Source organism: Chamaea fasciata, unplaced genomic scaffold (genome assembly GCF_029207755.1).
Source record: "Chamaea fasciata isolate MVZ Bird 193981 ecotype frontalis unplaced genomic scaffold, bChaFas1.0.hap1 SCAF_4, whole genome shotgun sequence".
Taxonomy (NCBI): domain Eukaryota; kingdom Metazoa; phylum Chordata; class Aves; order Passeriformes; family Sylviidae; genus Chamaea; species Chamaea fasciata.
In genome coordinates, this window is record NW_027094089.1 from 62,388,280 (window position 1) to 62,409,879 (window position 21,600).

Below are 21,600 nucleotides of genomic sequence, written 5' to 3' on the forward strand. Positions count from 1 at the left end.
TCTTGTGCATGGAATTAGCAAGGAAGAATCCACTTAAAATAATTATCCTTTTTCTTTTTTTCCTCTTTAAAAAAAAAAAAAAAAGTTTTACAGCTTAGAAAACAAGACACACCAAGTCCTCTGTGAAAAGCCGTTCAGCTAACTGCACAGCTGTTTGTCTTTCTGTCTAAATACATTATTTTCCCTCAGAGCCCTTAAGCCAGGGCTGCACTCTGAGCACAGCCCTGGCGCATGCCACCCTTCCCTTCCTTTTGTCCGCTCTACAGCCTTGCGACTGCACAAAAAGCACTCCCATAACCCAGTTTACTGCATTTACAATTTTCCCACACTTCAAACTTTTCAAAGAATTTGGATGACTGGATTCAAGAAGAAATCAAAGAGCTCCCAAAGCTGCCCTTCTCCACAGAGCTTGCCGTGTTAATGCTGATCTATTATTTAGGAATAGATCCTGGACAATCTCATGTTACCTGAAGGTGACTACTCAGTTTCAGCAATGAACTACTCACTCCAGGGAGGTGCTGGGGAGGATCAGGCATAATACATCATGTTTGGTAGAGTGATGCAAACTGCCTTTCCCCTGGCCAGAACTAAGAGAAGAGTAAGGACCAGTACAGCTAGAGACAGCAAGTTTCAGTAAGAAAACTGCCCAGCAAATCCAAAGCGCTGTAAGTAGTGGCAAGAAATGGGTCATTTCAGCCAAATTCGTTTCTTTGTAGAAAAGGGTACTGTACCTTTGTTATCTGAATTGCAGACTAAAGCGTAAATTTACACTTCATGAGCTATTTTAAAATCCACTCTGCTTAGTAATCTGTATCAGCAAGAAAACATTTTAAAGTGTCTCTCACAATTAAACACAGGCACAACCTTATATAAATCAAAATTTTGCTACCATATCAAAACGTTACACTGGGGCTGTATAACATCGCCCATATCCTCATTACATGCTACACTAATTACTACCAGCAGATTCAGAATTTTCTGCACATTAGAGGCTTTTAGAGGAGCTATAAAAAATTTCAGGCATCATTAATTTAAATTTGTATTGAAATTTCCTTTTGACAGATGGCCAATAATTACTTACTGTTTAGAGTACCAGAGTCTGCCTGTTTGCACATTGGAAGAGGAAAGGGAAAAAATAAAAGGAAGAAGGAAATTTATGTCACGTTCATTACCTGTTAAATGTTAAGGAGCATTATCTTGCATGAATAAATTATTTCATACAAGCACACAGAATCCAGCTAGTTCTGACTGACAAAAACTGTCTCAAGTGACACAGCAGACAATCATAAAAAGCCTCTCTTAACCAGGAACCACTTAAGGGAGGAGGGATCGATTGAACAAGCGACTAACTGCTACTCTGGGCATCACTGAAAACATTTAAGGAAATTAGCAAACTATTTCACCTTGCAAAGCTGTTAGTAAGTCCCATAACCCTGACACATAAGCCAATTCACAACCTGGGGACCGTGCAAGACACACAACCACTTATCTTTTCAAAGTAAACTGCACAAAGTAGATGCCCTTCTTTCCTTCTGGAAGCTTTATGAGTAACAGCACTTTTGAATCAATCCCAGACAAAATCAGCCTTTTCAGTACAAATGCTCCCCCCCTAACACCCATGCAAGCAGAAACACCCCAACACCTCACAAATGTTACAGGAACATGACTAGCATACATTGTTTAGAAACAGTGAAGGGTATATATTAGCAGTTCTCCTCAGTCACTTTCTTGAATGAAATCATCGTGGTTCCAACTGTATAGGTAAGCATACTCAAGAAACCACGTGGGTTTGTGCTCTCACAGTTAGGTATCTGCCCCACTTGCATTTGTTAGTTTGAGTGCAGGAAAAAGGAAAACAGACTAAACTTACCTCTTCACAGTGAAGAGTGGGTGTTCTAGGGAAATTGTCATTAATCTGCGCTACCACCTTGTCACGTAAAGCAGTTATAGCAGTTTCCAGACCTCATGACAAAGACGCTGAAGTGAAGTCCAACACGCTGTTGTCTTATGTCAGCAGATAGACAGCTTCAGTGCCTTTGCTGCTCACAGTGAAAACTGACAGTTCCTGTCAGCTCCTGGTTGTTATGCAGAGCCATGTGTGTAACAGCAAAACTGACAACTATTGGCTCAGTTGTGCTTGGCTGGGACATGTCAGGAGTGCCAGTGGCAGAATGGATGTGCTGGGATAGGCTGTGGGACATGCCCCCACCCATAGCTGCCAAAGAACCAAGGTGTCAGCCCTCGTGTCAGCCCTGGATGGGCAGGTCTCTGGCGGGGGCAAAGCTCGTGCCCAGAATCATGCTTCTCCCAACACCATCAAGAGCACACTAGTAATATCTGCCTGACACGTTCCTGCTAATCTTGTCTAATGCACACCAGACTCATGCTGTGAACATCTCTTCCTTCACTTCCCCAATCCCAAGAATGTATTATATTTTCATAAAAAATGCATCACTAAAAACCTGACAAACTGTTTCTAAGTGCTCAGTAAGGTTGGTAAAGGTCTTGCCATTTCTAAGATAAGTGTATCTCTTTTTCACACTCAGAAGAACCTAATAGGGCTTGATCTTGTGTTTCTGAAAACCACGTAAACTAGGAGAGCAGACCCACCAAGGAAGAGGACAGGGCTAACACACATCACTCCATCTGCAGTACTAAAACCCCAGGAGTCTCTAAGAGACTCTGGTGGCTATCAGTATGGAAAAGCATGGAAAAGCACCACATGTCACTGAATCATACTTGTATCTATTACTGAATGCTCAAAATTATACAAGCTGCAAGGTATGTTATTACAGCTACTTATGAATACCACCTTACACATGATACAGGTATGCTGCAGAGTCACTTAGAACCTGAAAATTAATTTTTGGAATAGGAAGGCAGAATCCTTAGTGCAAGCTTCAGTACCACATTTATCAGGGTAGAGGGAAGGGCAGCCCACTCCTCTCCACCTACAGGACAGTAGGCAGTATCCCTCATCTCCCCCTGAGAGCAACAGAGCACTTCTTTCTCAACTTCATTATAAGGAAATATCAGAATTACAATTTACAGCCTCCAAATTCCTCAAGACTACTGGCTTATTCTTTCTGTCTCAAAAGCTTGGAGAGAGACCCTGGGCAGACCCTTTCTTTCCATCCAAGAACAGCTTCAGTGCTGTTCCAGTAAACTCACTGACTGGCATGTTGCTTGCAATCCTAGCTGCCCCACTACCAGCCATCACCTAAATGTGACACAGGCTATGCAGGGTGCTGCCAACCAACAGAAGCATTACAACCCAGTTCCATTCTGTGACTTTTTCTACCACTCTGTGCCACACCTCAGATAAATGCAGCCTTCACACAGCTCTATCGAGCTACCCTTTACACCCACGAAATGGAATCCTACCTTGATGGAGTCTCTGTCTGCATGTAGAGCAGCCCCCATGCATAAGGAGGGGGAAATATGGTATCAGGGAATGGGCATGTGGAGGAAGAGAGAAAGAGAAAAGTACTAGTTAGTTTACATTAAATTATACATTTATCATGCTCTGAAGAAAGAATCCTGATGTCTGTTAAATAATAAATTGCACAGATGTTAACTTTTCTGTACAGTTAATTATTAATGCTCTAGAGCCAGATTTATAAAACTGGATTTCTAGCATTTGAACACAATTTCTGGCCACTGCTAGATAACAAACACTAAAGTAATTAGCTAGGAACCCTTCTGAAAACTCCTCCCCCTTGCTTGCTTTAAACAGGAGGATTTAAAAGAAAAGAAGGGAAATGAAGCCACACACTCCTCTGGCAGCACCTACCTCTTTGGTGATCATTATCATGGTGCTTCTTCTCATCTTTAATTGGGAGGTGGGACTGCCCCCCCAGGGCACTGGAAAGTGCCAGGAGACCAGCACTGCTGCCAATGGGAGGGATGGATGGAGGCTGCAAGCCCGAGGGGTGAGGAGTGAGTGGCACAGGGAGACCATGTCCGTGTGACAAGTGCTGGGCCTGGAGTTGTTGCTGCTGTGAAAAACAAAACACAGATATTGAATTTGTTCAGGGAGCTGGGGGTTGTCTGATTGACCACCTATGTCAACCATGACTGATCAGATCAATCAATGCATCTGATCGATCCAAGATATCAATGCTCACAAATATCCCGGTGCCTTAAAAATGTCCAGATGTTTGGACACAACATATTTGGTAAAACTCAGACTAAGCTGGAAAACAGCAATGACAAAAATTAAAAAATAAAATAAGAAAGCAAACGAATGTTACCATTTTGGGTGATTTTTTTGTTTTTTGACAGAGGAATTATGCTTTTCTCTTTCTAGTAAAAACGCACCATGTACACATCTAATCAAAACATATGTAACTGTAAAAGCAGTTATATAATGAAAAGAAAAAGCTGAAAATTGAGAAAATTAGTGTTAAACAGTTCTCCCAGCGCTACTGCACAGCATGCAGTGAAAGTTAATTTGAAAGAGAAAACCTGAATTAACAGTCCAGAAAAGGAAACTGGTTGCAGCCACCGTTTTAAGCCCTTTAAGTGTCCTCAGCGGTACTTGAGCAAATTACTAAAGAAAATCTAATGTAGCAAGGCTTGGATCCTCCTGTAGGCTTGCTCAATAATGCTGAAATAATTGGGCACTCTGTGCACGTTTAGTGATGCTCGAATGAAAAGCTAGAGGCCTGCCCTTGTACTCTTCTCTAGCTGCTGACTCTGTGTTGTGACAGGTTTATTTGAGTGGGACTGTGATGCATGCACCAGTAACTGCACTGACAAGAGTTTAAAGTCATTTTTACCAGTACACTGGCAACACATAGAGAAAGCCCTTGAGAGGTTCGAATTGGAGTGCTTGACCTCAACCAGGGCTGCATCAAGCTCTGTGCTATATTAACCACTGTGGGTTAGATAGACTGTTGATATTCATTGGGAAGGCAGGGGGAAAAGCCCTGACAAATCAACAACAAAAACCAAACAGGAGAAAAAGTTTAGTTAAATATATCACAAAAGAGATCTGGTCAGGCATAAGGCTTACACACTAACTAACCAGCCAACTAATTTCTGTTCACAGAATAACCAAATTACCCCTGAAATGTTCTCATTTTCAAGCAGCTCAGGATAAGTCAAACCCTCAGCCCTCTAGGATTGTTCCCTCCAACCTGCCTATCTGTACACAGGACTTAGAAGAAATAAAAATTTAACTTGCTTTGCATGAAACCATTTCACTTTAAACTTCCAAGATTTAAGACCTTAGTTACATAAGGGTGAACTGAAAGTAAAAGGCTGCAAGTCACAACACAATAGATAACCCTTGCAGCATACTGCACACATACCTCCCTTGACACCCTACCCTGAAAGTACAGACCCTTCTCTTCTGCTTGGAAAAAAAGCTCATGCAGTGGAATCAGACTGGCCGAGGCATGCACACATCATCTAATCCAGATCAGTGCCAGGGAAAGGAGGACAAGGATCTACAAGAAAGTTATGGGGGAATGAAAGTACAAAAGAGGGCGGGGGGCAGACACCAAAACCGAAAGCAACCAAACAAAAACCCAGAAAGAACATTCCTCCAAGAGGAAGAACGAAAGGCTAAATCCTTTTCCTGCTTGCAAACCCAGCAGGTGTTCCTTCTTGTAGAACGTATAAAACCCATTTTGCTTGCTTGATGCTCTTATGGCAGTATGCTTCATTCTTCAGAATATTAAATTAACTACAATGAAACAAAGCAAGAGAAAATAGTGTATTGTTTAGCTTCAGGGTTTGAACAGGGCTGCCTTTCAACAATCTGCCATGCCTGACTTGCAGAGGGACGAGAAGAATGAGCAAAGGAAAAGGGATGAACAAAATATTCTGTGTTCTGCTGCCTGGTTTTGAACAAGGAATTTCCTATTCCTATTTGAGAATGTGCTATAAACCACTGCATGATGATCTCTGTCTGAATCTGCCAGTGGCTTAAAACAAAGACTTTGAGAAGAGCTGAGAATATCAAGAGTGAGCTTTCCCCTTGTTAACTATTACACTGTCAACCGAAGAGCAATATCATTACACACTACTGTACACTCCAAACAGATCTGCCTACTGACCTATCCAATTTGCATTATATGACCTCCTCTATTGATATAAGATGGTTTCCAAAGAGCTGGAAGAAAACTGCACTGTGAATGTAATACCCTTTTTTATTGCTCTTTGTTGGGAATCTCTGTACATAGCTCAGCAAGACAACATCAAAGACTGAAGCCTGGATGTACAGAACATCATTAATGACTCTCAGACATAATATGGTCTTTAAGAGCAGTAGCCTAGCAGCTTGAGATCACCCTGAACAGCTGGGCTGCCCAGTCCCTCCTGGCCAAGAATCGATGTGTTTTCACTGCAAGTTGAATTGCAGAGAGCTCTGAAAGTAACTGCAGAGAGTGGGGAGCTACAAAATCAAACCCAGAGCCTTCCTGCCATACAGAACTTTTCTGAAGAGAAAGTTCTTCCACTAAAAGTAATGGGAACCTAAAATACGGTAAAAACATGGCCTCAGAAGTGACAAAGTGTCATTCACTGATGCAGCAGAATTTTGGTGCCATTAAGTCACCTTGTAATAGCAGAAAGAAAATGCTTTGGTATGAAAACTAGACTGTTAAATAAAGCTAACACCCAAAAGTCCAGCATATCCCCACATGCCTGTGCCACACAAGGATAATATTGTTGCATGCTGTCGGATGGGGTGGGAGTAAAATTTCAACACCAGAAGGAGGGTCGTGGATTAGGACTGCATTGGTATGGGAAAGACTATGACCTCCTTCCAATACAAGGAGAAATGCTGAACACCAAAAATGAGGCACTGGTCCAAAACCAGAAAGGAAGCAAATGCAAGTGAAACACTGGGTAGACTTTTGCTTTCAAAATATAGAAGCAGAAAAGGAAATTAAAGGATATAATCACATAATTAGTGCTAGTTGCTAAAGTAGGCTTAGTCAAGAAGGTAAAGACAAAGTGACATCTCTGACAGCCATTTCCAAACTTTTCAAAATTATTACTCTATTCAATACCCACACAATGACAGCTTGACTTTGTTTTTCCATTTCTTATGGGCATCACTGGTGGCCTACATGCAGCTATTTCTTTCAATGGAAAGTTCTATAAAAATGGGCAATTCCAGAGCCCACTGGGCATCAGAGTAGTGCAACAAAGTGGTAAAAAAGGTAATCTCCTCTAGTCATCAAAACGCCAAAGTTATGGAGGAGTTAGAGAACTGATACACAACTCTCCACACAAAGAAATATTCCAATACAGAAGAAAGTTCACACTTGTTTCTGCAATCTGACACAATTTAAAAACTTGTAAGGAAAGCCTGAAAATGAGCCAACTGAGCAACCACATAATTTTTTTGAAGTTGCTGTAATGTCTTCTTTTTCCCTTCTTCATCTTCTCTTTAATTTGTTATCTTTGGACATGTTATTTATGAACTCTTAGCATGTGTAGCATGTAGTTGACTTCAGACAATCGCATCACAGTTGACTACAGTATACGTAAAGTCAAGCATACATCTTCAGCATTAATGCATAATAGGTGAAAACTTGGAAAGGCAGACTTTATGGTGCTGTAAATTTTCCAGAATTACTCGAAAATAAAACCAGCAACAGTTAGGCTACTGAGAAATACACCCGATGGAATTACAAAATAGACTGCAATGTTTTTAAGGGGCATTCAACACACACAAAATATAAGAGCACAGGGTAAACACAGCAATCAGAAAGAAGCCAAAAAATAAGACTGCATTCTTTTCAGTAGTAAGTTTAGGAAGATGATAATTTAAATCAGCTGAGTAGTAAAAACTGAAGTAAAGTTTTCAAAACACACTAACACATGTCAAATAAAGATAACATCTGGCTGCTACTAATGGTATCTTTCTTTTCTGTATATTCTTCTAGGCTGTCTAGAGTAAGGAATAAAATAATTCCAAAGTCACATCTACACAAATAGGTAGAAAGGATTTGCTGAACATTTTTATCTGAGTAACACTAATTTTTAGAACCACCATTCTAAATGTTGATGCTTAGCTTAATTCTTTTCCCAACACATCTTAAGAGATCAACTTTTAAGTAAAATGTGATAACAAACCCACTAACAAATTAGCTTTGAATGCTCTCTTATTATAGTCAGCACATTCAAAGCCTATTTTCCTGGAAGAGGTTCAAGTTTTTACTGGAAACTTTCCAAGTAGCTCTGTGTTGCAGCAATCTACCACTTTCCTTCTTACAGACCCTGAAAAATGAGAGCCATTACTCAAAAAACCTGAACATACTACTCTAACCTGACGACATCTCTAACGTCAACAAACTAATGTCCCAAAAAGATATTTTCTCTTTTACATTTTTACACATGTTCACTACACATACCTGCAACAATGCTGGGAAAGGACTTCAAAAAATCTCAACCAAATAGCTTCACTATCTGTTTGAAATGAGTTAAGTGATGTGGTTGGTTGCACAGAGTGAATCATTAGTAAGATAGCTACAGACAAAACAGAACCCAAGATGAAGAGGAAAGAAAGACATAAAAACAATGGCTCAAGAGTAAACAATATCAATGTCAGTGGTTTGAAAACCTGCAAAGGCAATTCTCTGGCACACACAGTTATAAGTGTACTTAAGATGATATGAATTTTTATCTATCATGCCTGTTCACACCCTTGATGTGATCTGCACTGTTTGTACTTCCTTTGTACTGTTCTCTCTCTGCTGATACATATTAAAAAAAAAGTTTTTTTGATGTTATGATATAAGACAGCGAAACAGCCTACAGAGAGAGTCATATAAGAGTTCCTCCAGCGAAATGTTTCTGGAGCTATATGGATATATACCATTTAATAGAGTTGCGTAAAGAAACAGTAGTACTGATGTAGAGCAGAACAAAATACTACTCTACTACTACTCTTCCAGGGGAGAGTGAGCATTTTGAAAATTATTACAGTGCTCAGAGTAAAAGGAAATATCCAGGTGGGAGTCTCACTATAGACCACCAAGATGAAGAGGCAGATCAAATATTCTATAAGCAGCTCATAGTATTTTCACAGTCACAGGCCCTTTCTCTCATAAGGGATTTTAACTTACAAGATGTCTGCTGGAAATAAAACACAGGAGAGAAGTAATAGTCCAGAAAGTTCCTGGAGGACAAATACCTGACACAGTAGGTATGATGGAGACAATAAGGGCTGGCGCCCCACTGGACCTGCTGTTTGGGAACAGACAAGGATTAGTGAGAGAGGTGGTGGTGGTCAGAGGCCATCTTGGCCCAGCCAGTATGGGTTTATGAAAGGCATATCCTCCACATCCTGTGGATGTCGTCTACCTGGACTTCAGCAAAGCTTTTGACACTTTTTATCATAGCATTCTCTTGGAGAAACTGATTTCCCATGGTATGGGTAAGTGCATTCTTTACTGGATATAAACTGACTGGATGGTTGGGCCTGCAGTGTTGGTGAATAGAGTTACACCAGCTGGCAGCCCAGGGCTCAGTGTTGAAGACAGCTCTACTGAACATCGTTATTGACAGTCTGGACACGGCGATTGAGTGTCCCCATAGTCAGCTTGCAGATGTTGGATAGGAGGGCAGGAAGGCTCTACTGAGGGCTCTTGACCAGATCAATGAGCCAAGGCTAACAGTATAAGGTTCAACAAGACCAAGTCACAACAGCCCCATAAAGACTGGAGGCAGAGTGGCTAAGAGCTGACTGGTGGAAAAAGACCTGGGAGTGCTGGTTGACAGCAGTTGAACATGACCTAGCATGTGCCCAGGTGGCCAGAAAGGCCAATGGCATCCTGGCCTGTATCAGCAATAGTGTGACCAGTAGGAGCAGGGCAGTGATCATTGCCCTGTAATCCCACTGGCGAGGCCATGCCTGGCATGCTGTGCTCAGTTCTGGGCCCCTCAGTTCAGGAAAGACATTGAGGTGCTGGGGCATGTCCACTGAAGGGCAAAAAGAGCAGGTGAAGGATCTGGAACACAAGTCCAGTGAGGAGTGGCTAAGGCAGCTGGGGCTGTTTGGACTGGAGAAAAGGAGGCCCAGGAGACGTTATCACTGTCTACAACAGCCTGAGAGGAGGTTCTAGTGCAGTGGGAGTCAGTCTCTTCTCCCAGGCAACCAGCTATTAGATGAGAGGAAATGGCCTCAAGTTGTGCCAGGGGAGGTTTAGATTGGGTATTAGGAAAAACCTCTTCACTGAAACACAGTCAAGCATTGGAACAGGCTGCTCAGGGAGGTGGTGGAACCACCATACCTGGAAGCACTTAGAAAAACTTCTGGATGTGGCACCTGGGAACATGGTTTAATTGTGAACACAGTGGTGCTGGTTGGATTCAATGAGCTTAGAAGTCTTCCAACACAAAAAAATCCTGTGATTCTATGAAATGTACCAGCAATTTGTGGGAACTCTAAATGCTCAGATGCAACTGATCTGGTACTAGAAAATTTGGATGTGTCTGTCCACAAAGGTAAATGAATACAGACCTTAAAAATCTAGGAATAAGAATGAAAATGGATGAAAAAGGAGAGAGAACAAGGAGCAGACTAGTGATGATAATAATAATGATTACAATACTGCCTTTTCTTTTTTTTTTTAGGAATCAAATGCCACACCACTTACTCTCTAAGATTCAGCAATTTCTGTCTGTGAGGATGCTGATTCCACAGAAGGAAAGCAAGCTCTACTGAGTAAACTATGTGGGGAAGGAAAAAAATCAATAGCTGTCATTAATCAGAAGAGAAGCATTTAGAGCTCCTACATAAATAACAAAGAAACCATCAGAATCATATCTCTACAAATTGCTTCAAAGATCTTTTAAGTGATCTAGAAACAAAAAGTCATCTCCCAAATCATATTGTGGGATGAAAGGCAACATATGCAGAGCACATTTCCGTTCTTAATCATACATATGGGAACATCTGTCAGGATACATGTTTCACCATTTGTCCTCCCTTCCACTCTTACGACTATTTTTCATTCAGTGAAACAGCATAGACAAATTAATACAACTTACTAACAAATAAAAGATTCATGGCCAAAAATTGGACAGAATCTTAAAAAGGGAAAAAACAAGTGCTCTACAAAAGGCTAAGTTCACTTTCCCAGAGAATATTAAGAGTTCAGAAGTTCCTCCTTCTGATTGCAGGACTTCCTCCATTTCACGCTGGAAGTGGAGGGAAAAAGAATTAAACTCTTCAGAATCACTTTTGATTATCATTTAATAAAGGGCAGAATTTCCTACATAAATCATGCAACTTAAAACACTTTTCTTCCTTCTCCCCCACCAATTTCTATCTAAGGTAAAGAAAATCCCCATCTGCCAGAGAAGGCAGAAAGCACAAAGGCAGTAAGCTAAAGGTCTTGCCATGAGGAGTGCCAGTGGTGTGATGTGTGCCTTGACATACCAAACCTCTACTTCAAAATATTTTCACACAGACCAGTGCAAAAAGTAACAATGGCAGCAAATGGGTCTTTTCTGCTACATATAAACAGATGGCAAAATTAATCTCTGGCAAAGTAGGTGCACACTGGTTCAGGTACCTTGTTTACCAAATGCTCCATTTATTTCCCACCCATAGACACTGGGAAGAGATTTTTTTTTTCTCCTTTGGATTAACAGTAAAAAGACAGCTCCTCTGTTAGGACCTTGTAAATTTTGATCCTTTCCTTTAGAAATGAGAGTAATGTCTGTGCTTCTCCCAGCAGAGTTCTAAATAATCTTCTAGGATCACCAGAGTAAGAAGTTTCTGAAACCCTTGGCTAAAAAGTGAAAAAGTTACCATCTGAGATGTATCACAAATCAAACAATAAAAACTAGAAGTTAAGCAATGGCTCTGGTCACAGAGAGATTCAAGAGGCTAAATCTATAAGCAATTCTATTACCAGAGCTTTTAAATGTGGCAACTATAATTCACTTCTAAGATTCCTCATACGGTATGGTTTTAAAGCCATGTAATACCAGCATAAAATAGATGCATGTTATGCATCTCACAGATCTATTTCTCTAATGCATCTTATCAAGTCAATCCTTAACAAGCCAATTTTCTACACAGCAATTACTGAGAAGCAGAGGTTCCTTAACTCATGGCTAACACCCTATTTCATCATGCATACAGTACACAAGTACACACTGTGTTGGTTTTCAGCAAGTTGTCTTTCCTTGGGACAAAAATCTGGGCTGCACATACTGATTCATTCTTTCCAACCCATCCTGTGTCCTTAAAAATGGTGCAGCTGTGGTCCATTGCAAAGGACTGCAGTATCTGCTCTTCTCAGAGGCAAGTAGACTCTTCCCACAAGTGTTAGGACACATGGACACCAAGCAGATTTCACTGTGAGATGTGGTGTTCTGTCTCTTTAACGCAGTGCCCCATTAGCCAGGTAACTGAAACTTAAAGTGAATTCTTTTGCTTTCGTGCAAAGCCCAGTTACAGCAACTTTGATAAAGGAAGGTCTTGACAAGGATCAAATCTCCTGGATTTAAGTTGCAGCCCCAAGACTGTGGAAGGACCACCTGTTCTTTTTGCCTGAGCCTCTTTAAAAACTGTAATAGGGAAAGCAGTACTCCCCTGTTCCACAAACACTCCTTGAGTTAGTTCATTAGTGTTTGTGATGCATTCATGTAACAAAGGACATGACTGAAGAATTCATCAAGAATTCACCAAGCAATAAGCAAGTAACTGTCTTGCTAACAAAAATCAAACATTCTTGAAATATCAGACAATGTAAGAATTTAAGACCTCCTAAATTCCTTCTTCATTAATGGATTTAGTATGTCAAAATAGTCTACTTAAGCAGTACTTTAGTGTCCATCCCAGTTAAGCACTAGAGCCCTTGCTCTGGTCCTACATTTAAGACTGAAGACATGAAAAGTACTATCCACCCACCTGAAGCAATGCAAACACTTAAGTGATCCACTCTATAATACACTCCTGGTCCTCATTCATTGCTGTAGCTAGCAGCCTACAAAGTGTGGCTGGGTAGAAGGCAAATATATGACCTTGTTTAGAGGTGGTATCAGGACACTTGTAGTATGAAAGCATGATAAAATAGCACCTGTCTTTAGGCCATACAGTACAGGTAAGGTTAAGGGTAGGTACAGTACACAGGAACAGTAAGGGTACCCATTTAAATAGACAACATTGTCACTGAGTACATAAACATTGCTGATTTTACAGTCAAGAGGGTTTGGAAAATCCTGGCCTTCACAATACTTTAAAACCAAACAGACAGACCTTTTTTTTTTTTTTTTTTTTTTTTTTTTTTTTTTTTTTTTTTTTTTTTTTCCTCCAGAGAACTGGTATAAGGCTATCACTGAAGGCAATATACAGCATATAATAGACCAAGATGTATTTGGTTATCAACAGCTTCCACTTACTGGAGTACAGACTCCGCTGGCAACAGAATTATCTGCTTTCTACAGTATGTGAAATGAAACCATACAAATGTAAGCCATAAATAAAATGTTGCATATATTCATGCTACAGAATATCACAAAAATTCTCCACAGGAGTCTTCATATCTGTGCTGATTAACCCTAATTTAAAAAACAAAGAAGATACAGTGGTCACATAGCTTTGATACCAGGGTGTAAGAGACGGTCTGAAGATCCCTCATCTGCCTCACGACCATCGTCAAGGACAGAGACTGAAACCCCTAAAAGGGACTTCAAAATCTCAATGCAGGAGTTATGGCCTGGCTGAGGTGGGATGTTGGCCAAGTGCTGCCTGCAGGTGTGTGTGATGGAAAAACCCAGCACCCGTATTGGAACATCAGAACCTGAGCAGAAACAAAGAGTAAGTCACGGCGAAGTGACTGCGCCTGCTGACTTGTACTGGTTGACACTGCACCTGCTGACGACCTACTTGTTCTGAGTTCTCTAAATGAACACACTGCAATGGTTTCCCCCACCTGTTTGGCCAACTGCCTGTCGCTTCGGAGAGGACTATAAGGACCCCTGAGTTAACCACAGACTTTGTGATCACCCCACTGGAGAAACTCGCGTCTATAGGCATCTTCAAAAGCCTTGAGGACTCGATCCTCCATGTTGGTAGCTATAATCCCCTTCCCCTCTTTTTCCGTCTTTCTTACTATTCTCTTTTCTCTCCCCACTATCGCATTTGTTGGCACTAAATAAATGTGCATTTGTGATTGAATAAATTGAGTTTGTCTCCCGCTGTGTCTTTTGCACTCTGAGATCCCTAAAACGAACCATCACGAACCCCGCTTGTGTGAGCAGATCGTGACACAGCGTTAGTAAAACCTTGAGGAATATGGAAGCCAAAGTCAGCTCTTCTGTCTGATGAGATCAAGTGTGCGAGCCACAACATTCATGTCATATGCATTTACTTAAGCATAACAAGCAAAGGCCTCTGGCACCAGCATATTGGCAGTGAAATGCCCTAAGTGGTCAGCACTTCACACTGCAACACTACTGACTGCTCATACAGTGATAGACCAATATAAATTCAAGTAGCTACTACAGCTACTGAAAATAGGATAAAGCAGAAGACAGTGGCAGCCCACTCCAAGTGTAGCAACAGTATTTAAAATCCATCCTCGGAAATATGGAACCTGGAAATTATTTACATTCCAATTATTTCCCTCAAAAAATCCCTAAAAAGATTATTTTCAATTTCTTTAAATGAAGACACAGCATACAGAAGAGATTTATTTAAACTAGACCTCACCTTCAAGGTCCTCTCTGAGGCTGGTACATGGGAATAAGGGAACATGATGAAAAATTCCTCAAAAACAGCTCTTTGCAACCAAAAAACAGGGTGTCTTTAACTTAGCCAGACGTCAGGTGAATAATTCAAAACCAAAAGTGCTCATCCAAAAGCCTTCTCCAAATCCATTTCAGGCACTGGACAAGACCAAAATATTTGCAGGACCATTATTACCACTCAATAAAAAAATCAGCAAAAAACAGTAATTAAATGGGGAGCAGTGAATTTCAGTGTTTCTTCAGGGTACACAAAAAAATATAACTCGAAGCACCTCTAAGTCAACCTCTGCCATCCCACTTTAACGACCTTTGTACAATACACAGCAGACCACCAATTTGTTTTACAGAACCTAAGCTTCAACCACTGCTTAACACACCTTGAATGAGCAGTACAGGAGGGCTGGAGTAACAAGTGACTGTTGTCCCCATGCTACAACACACTTGCTCTAACTGCCCTTGCCCATCCTGCCTGACATCACCATTTCTGAAACCACACACATGAGCAGGAACTTTTCCATCCAAACTGAGTGTACTGGTTCAAGTAGAAAACCCTCACTCCTCACAAGCACCCACACAGAGGAGCCAGAAACAAGCCACCATCTGAGAGGAGCACAGGAGATGCCTCTGCATGTTAAGCAGCATTTGTCATCTGCAACCCTGGACAAGGCACCATAGCCATGATAGCAGGCACTGAGGCCAACTCTTCATTTCAAGTTGTGTGTACTTATCTGCACCACACTGCTTTCAAAGGCTTCCGTGCCTATTTTCTAAACAGCTGTGTCCTCCACAGCTGTATAACAACCATGCTCTTGAAGGCAAACAAAAATTACGGACCTTTGGAGTCGGGTCAAACGAGAACCTTGGCCTCAAACACAGGGTAGAAATTGTGACAAACAGTGCATTTAAGAAGAAACATCTTAACATAGTAATTACATGTGACAAGACAGAAGGAATCCTTTCTTCCAGCAACTGCCATCTGCTTATTTTTTAAGAAGATAATAAAAGTGGCATAAGAAAACAAAATGCTAAAAAATTAAACCAAAGCCATTCTTTTTTCACTCAGATGCATAGAATGGTAAAGAAAAAGAATTATTTCAATCATTTCCTTAGTAATACATGTAATATTTAAATATATTCAATAGTGCTGCTCCAAACCAATGAATTATGAGTTTAAAACCTATTAAAATGTAATGTTTTTTTCTTTAGCTGAGGGGAGAGAGATTTAAATTCACTGAATTTTAATATTTCAGCTTGAGCTGCAGGAGGTAGAGAAAGTCCAAATGAACTATTCCATCAGCACCATTCAAGCATGAACATTTTAATCAGTTTTACTTCCTTGGAGTTCTCCAACACAGTTTACGCTGTCATTCTGAAAGCACTTAACACAGAGGGTGTGAAAAACCACCAAGGCTTGTTATTGCCTTCACAATTGATGGCAAATAATTTTGCAGACTTCCTATCATTAAAATGTCACTGCTAAAAATTGAGGTTCAGCATTTCTTGTGCTAAACTGCATTTTCCTTGAACACCATCACATACCTGTTTTTAAGTTTTTGGTACATTTATCTCTCTCCATGTGATAAGCAGGCACATAAGTCTTCATTTCTGCCTTACTGCAGTTGAAAAATGACTATTTTAAACAGATAAAATTCTTTAAAAGTTACAAGTTAATTCCCTGGTTCCTTTATTAAAATGTAACCACACTCGCATGTTCCATTTGTATAGTATACTGGACTAAAGAAAACAAACCCCAACACTTTAAGAAACTTAGACTACTCAATTTACTAATACAGGAAATGAAAACACCATTCCCAATTAGATTATATTACTGATTTAAGGCTACGATTTGTGTGCCATTCCAACAGTGAAATCTTGCAGGTTCTAATCTAAAACTACAGCAGCACGACACATAGCAAAATCAACTGAATATATCACACCGCTCAGCCCGGAAAGTTGCTCTGGATGTGAACTACAGACTGCCCTGAGCAAGAATGTTGCACCACACTGCCCATGACAAACACCAGAAGTAGACTCTGGCTGCCTGCAGATTTATAGTCCTCCTGCAGCATCCTTATGATATACCCAGTTTTGGTTTAGTTTATCTCACTGCATCTCCCCAGAAGATGACAGATGATATTTAACTTGTTTGAGCCCATCAACAGTTTTAAACTGAACATGACCTGTGAAAGAAGTCATTATAACTGTTTCATTCCATTAAACATAACTAGTTTATTGTCAGTAGAACAGGCATTCTGTCTGGGTTCCGGGCTCACTTCAGTATTTTGCATTTAAACTGCACGGATCAGTGATTTGGTTCATTTACCAATGAAGAGAGAATAATATTGCAAAGTTAAAAGGTGCTTCATCAGATTCCATTAAATCAGAGCACATTCATACAAAAATACATACATGTGAAACACAAAGAGAGAGATGATCGGTGCACCTTCAGTTCTTTTCTTGTGCCACAGTCCATTCTGGTAGCACGCACTTTTAACTCAAAGCCAGAGTTACTCTGCTCAAACCAAGGGAGTTTAGCATGAGTGAGGTGAACCAAATACGATGCCCACAAAACAAAGAGACTTATGCTACAATTTTATTTCAAAAACACAAATACTGCTTCTGTTTTTGTCTGATACACAGTTCAATGGGTTAAACAAACATTGGAAGTTTTTAAAATACCACAGGATTAAAAGAACACAAACCCTGTCAGATTTACTAGACAGAAATATAACGCAGGACAACATAATCAGATACATTAAAAAGCCATGATTTCCAATTATGTTCTTTATTTTTCACTTTACAAAGTATGACTGGCCTTTTCCTGCCCCATGTTACATTTTCAGACTTTAAATCTCTCTAAGTGCGGACCTAACACTGTTGTGGGATTCTTGCAACATAATCTTAAGCTTATTAGATGACTTGCATTCCTGTTTATTCCATTTAAAAAAAATAATCTCTAAAAGACTGCATGAGATTACTTCTCTTTAAACCTAATGAGTACTCAATTTCAGTCTGTATTGCTCCTGTTTTTCTAAAATTAAAAAGGAATACACAGTATTTCCTAAGTCAACATAAAGCAGCTGAGTGAAGGCAAGAGCAAGGTAAAAATCAGGCTTGTGAGGGAGGCAAGGACTGGCCAGCTTCAATGCACAAACCCGAAGTCTGACAGTTTAGAGAAGTTTGAGACAAGAGAATTTCAGTTCACATGAAAAGACAAACTCAGACAGGAAGAGAAAAGAAAATTTACTTCTGTCTGGTGGGGGGAAGACCAACAGAATTTCTGCCAGGCTCCCAGACAAGTGTCTCATCTGTTTTTTTAATTCAGTGTGGTTTAGTGGTTGATGAAAGCAGGATAAATTTAAATAACTAGCACAATGGCCAGTTTCTGTAGCCTCACACACTTTACACTTGCTTCCTTTGCTAGAAATCAAATTCCTTTGGTAGTCTCTCTAATGCAAACAAAGGTGAATGGAAAAAATGTGCACAGGCAGAAAAATATACAAAACCACACATGCATGTACACATACACGCCACAAATGCACATGCAGCACACATGAATAAAAGCTTTAACAAAGAAGCCAACCTTTAGCTACTTTCTTTATGCAAAGAATGTTAATAAAAGGCAGTATTTTTGGTTAGGTAATGAAAACTAATTGGGAAATTATTCATTTCCCACTCTCCCCACTGGAGCGTAAAAGATATACAACAAATGTTATTCATGATTCTACAGGATGCGCTCTGATTCACCCCCTTCCTTCTAACAGGCACTTCAGAGGAAATATGGGTTACTCTTTTCCATTTATAATTTCTAATTGCCTACCAGTGCTTTCTTGTGGTCAGAGGTATACAAAATAGAGTTAGAAACAGCCTATTAAAAACAAGCTACAATCAGACTGCTGCTCTAAACTACTGTCAGCAATGATCAGAAAGTCCTGATTTCCTTATTAAAAGACAGAGCCATAATTGAAGCAATATCTTCACTCCAGATTGATTATTCGGCGACCCTTATCCACATCTTCATTCAGCAATTTGAATTTTAATGAAAGTAAATGGAATAATTAGCATTTCAAAGTGTGTTTGATACACTGAATAAAAAAAGAAAAATACTTTTATGTATAATCTATACACAAAAGAAATAGCATTTGGGAGGATGCAGAAGATACGAAGTACAGTTTTAGTGTCTTCATTAAAATAACTAAAACAACTGCTTGCTTCAGCTGCACAATTATACAAGAGAATAATGTATTATTAAGCTATGACTTCTCACCTTTATTTTATGTAGTGTGAACAGCCAGGGCTTTCACTGTTACGTCTATCTCCTCCAGTTATAAAATATAAACACTGTGGCTGCCCACACCTATAAAATCTCTGTACAGGGCTAATACCACGGCCAGTAAAGGTTTTACAAGAGGGGCTCCACACACCTGTATTTATAGGTGACTAAGAGCAGGACAGCTACAAGCACAGTGGGGATGAGTTTTTCTGCTGTCGATTTTGGTTGTATGTTTGGGTATTTTGGTATCAGAGGGCACGTTTTGGTTCATTGGTTCTGCGGTGGGTGGTTTTTTGTTGTTTTGTTTTGTTTTTTTTTTTTTTTACAGCAACAACTATTTTTTAATGTAAAAATAAGAAGTGTGGTTAATATTGAATTTAAGAGTCTTGAACCAACATGCAGAAAAAGATGTGGGCAGCAGGGATGGGAAAGGAAGTCCATCATATCAAGGGTGCCTGTTACCATGACTGCAGAAGCAGACTGGCAGGTGGTATGCAAAGGAAACAATGTCAATTAAATAGAAAAACAAAACAAAACCAAACCAAAACAAAAAAAAAAACACACAAACAAAAAAAAACCCCACAAACCAAATACTGAGCCTGCTTTGGGGAATAGATACAACACAGACATTAATTACCCCATTAGTCTTCTTGGTACAGTGCAAGCAAAAGTCTTCAGGTAGTAACCAGCTTTTATGATGATCAAGCTACTGAACTTCACCACTGCCCACAACTTTTGCCCACCTGATGGAAATGAGTTCATACAAGACAGAAAGAAAAAGAAAAGCTATTTACAAACACTATCAGAGCTAAAATGGAAAGACCACATACCCCAATGATTGCGTTCAGTTCTGCCATGGTCACTTGTTTGGCACGCTCCACAGCCTGCACCACTTGTTGCTGGTGCTATAAATGAAGATCAGAAACAGAACAAAATTACTTGTTTTCTAAATTATTAAGCACAGATTCTTACTTTTACTGTTTTCACTTGTTTTTATTAGACATGCAGGATCTGAAATAACTACTCTCTAATAAACAGTCACATTGCGTGTTGATAAGCAAGAATATATAGGCAAGGGGAGGATTTTTGTTTTTATGCCATTTCATGCTGGGAATTATACCTTTGCTTCCCAAAGAGCTCTTTCACGACCTGGCTAAATGGGAAACTGTCTTCCTTTTGTTCATCAGCACAGTGTGCTTTTGAATTTAAATGCCATCTTCAAATGTAAACCTCTTTCCTTACAGCCATGGAAACTTTATGAATAAACCCCACCCAGTATTCTGAAAAGAAGGGTATGTATTTTCAACAAGCACATGGCAAACACATCACTGAAGAATACACATATTCTCCTCCTAGCAAAGGAGCTCAACCATAAGAAAAAAATTTAAAATGACATTCACAAATCTGTCAAACATGTGAAAAAGAACTAATTATTTCAATCCTCAACAAGTAAATTTTAATAGCTTTATAATGTCCATCAAAAACACATGGTCTAATTAACAGCACAGTTTACAAGCTTCAGTGGTTGTATCAGTTTGAGTAATACTGTATTCCTGCAGTAAATTCAAAATTGCTGTATTTGAAAGCTGACTGGTATTTATCTGAACACATGAACTACAAACGTAATAAGGTTCTCATCTTGCAACCAGATCCATGCCTATTCAGACGTCCACCAGTGGCAAATTAATCTCCACAGGCAGCCTCCCAGAATCAGCATGACACAGAACAAAGGGGTGCAAGGAGGAGTCATGGAGAACTTCGAGTAGGTTGTGTGATCTGCACTGAGACATTGTTGATTTGCAGCTACAGGTTGAACAGAAAAAGGAGTCCCTTGAGTACCTGGAGAGGTGCAAAAACCGTAACAATGAAACATCAGTTTTGCATAAAAATCAACATCCAGATGTTTTCTGGCAAAAAAGTTTAAGGGAAAGGTTGAGAAGGTCCCTTTAAAGAGTCAAGTTTGCCTTTCCATAGCTGTGTATATGGGCAGAGTCAAGCAAAGATACAGACCATCTTGTACAGCAACTCCTCCTGTGCATCCTTAGCAGAAGCAAGAAGTTGCATAAAATAAAATGAGGACCCAAATCCTGAAGACCACCTCCAACACAGAAGTTAGTTGAAAGGAATCTGGACTCCCCTGGGAGAACCCTAAGCCCCACTCCAGGAAGGGCTTAAAAGAGAGGGGCTGTAAAAAAGGATGCTGCTATTTCAGGGGCTTGGCAGGCTCAGATTTCACAATTCTCAGTGCAACACACAAACAAAAAAGGCATTTTCACTGACAAGCTCTTTTGGGTAAAAGTTCTCAGGGCAAAGAAAAACAAACCTAAAAATCCACTCATAATCCACTCCCGGTTTTGGCCTGTACAGAGTTAATTTTTATGCAGCAGCCATGAGATTTGTGTGCGTCTGGGCTGTTCTACACCACCCCACCTCATTACTTCAGGGCAAAAACAAGGGATTCTTGGACTTCCAGAAGAAATGGCTTTTGGCCCAGGAAAGCATAGCAGCTAGAAGATCTGTCTTTCCTTGGCTTTTGGTCCTGGGTTTGGTGAACAATTTTGCTTGAACATCAGCCTCTCTCCACACATTTTTGTTACTAG

General features: G+C 40.1%; 1 protein-coding gene across 4 annotated transcripts in view; it reads right to left on the bottom strand.

The window, feature by feature from the left end:
• Positions 1-21,600, bottom strand: part of LOC136288510 (transducin-like enhancer protein 4) — a 99,137-nt gene that overhangs the window by 39,370 nt on the left and 38,167 nt on the right. For 2 of the 4 annotated variants that reach the window (XM_066181781.1, XM_066181780.1), the window contains 2 exons: positions 3,794-3,998; positions 3,385-3,401 (listed from right to left, as the gene is read on the bottom strand). In XM_066181781.1, coding sequence (XP_066037878.1) covers positions 3,385-3,401; positions 3,794-3,998 — 222 coding nt within the window. Of the gene's footprint in view, positions 1-3,384; positions 3,402-3,793; positions 3,999-19,830; positions 19,906-21,600 lie in introns of all 4 variants that reach the window. The other 2 variants (XM_066181779.1, XM_066181778.1) reach the window with 2 other exon arrangements.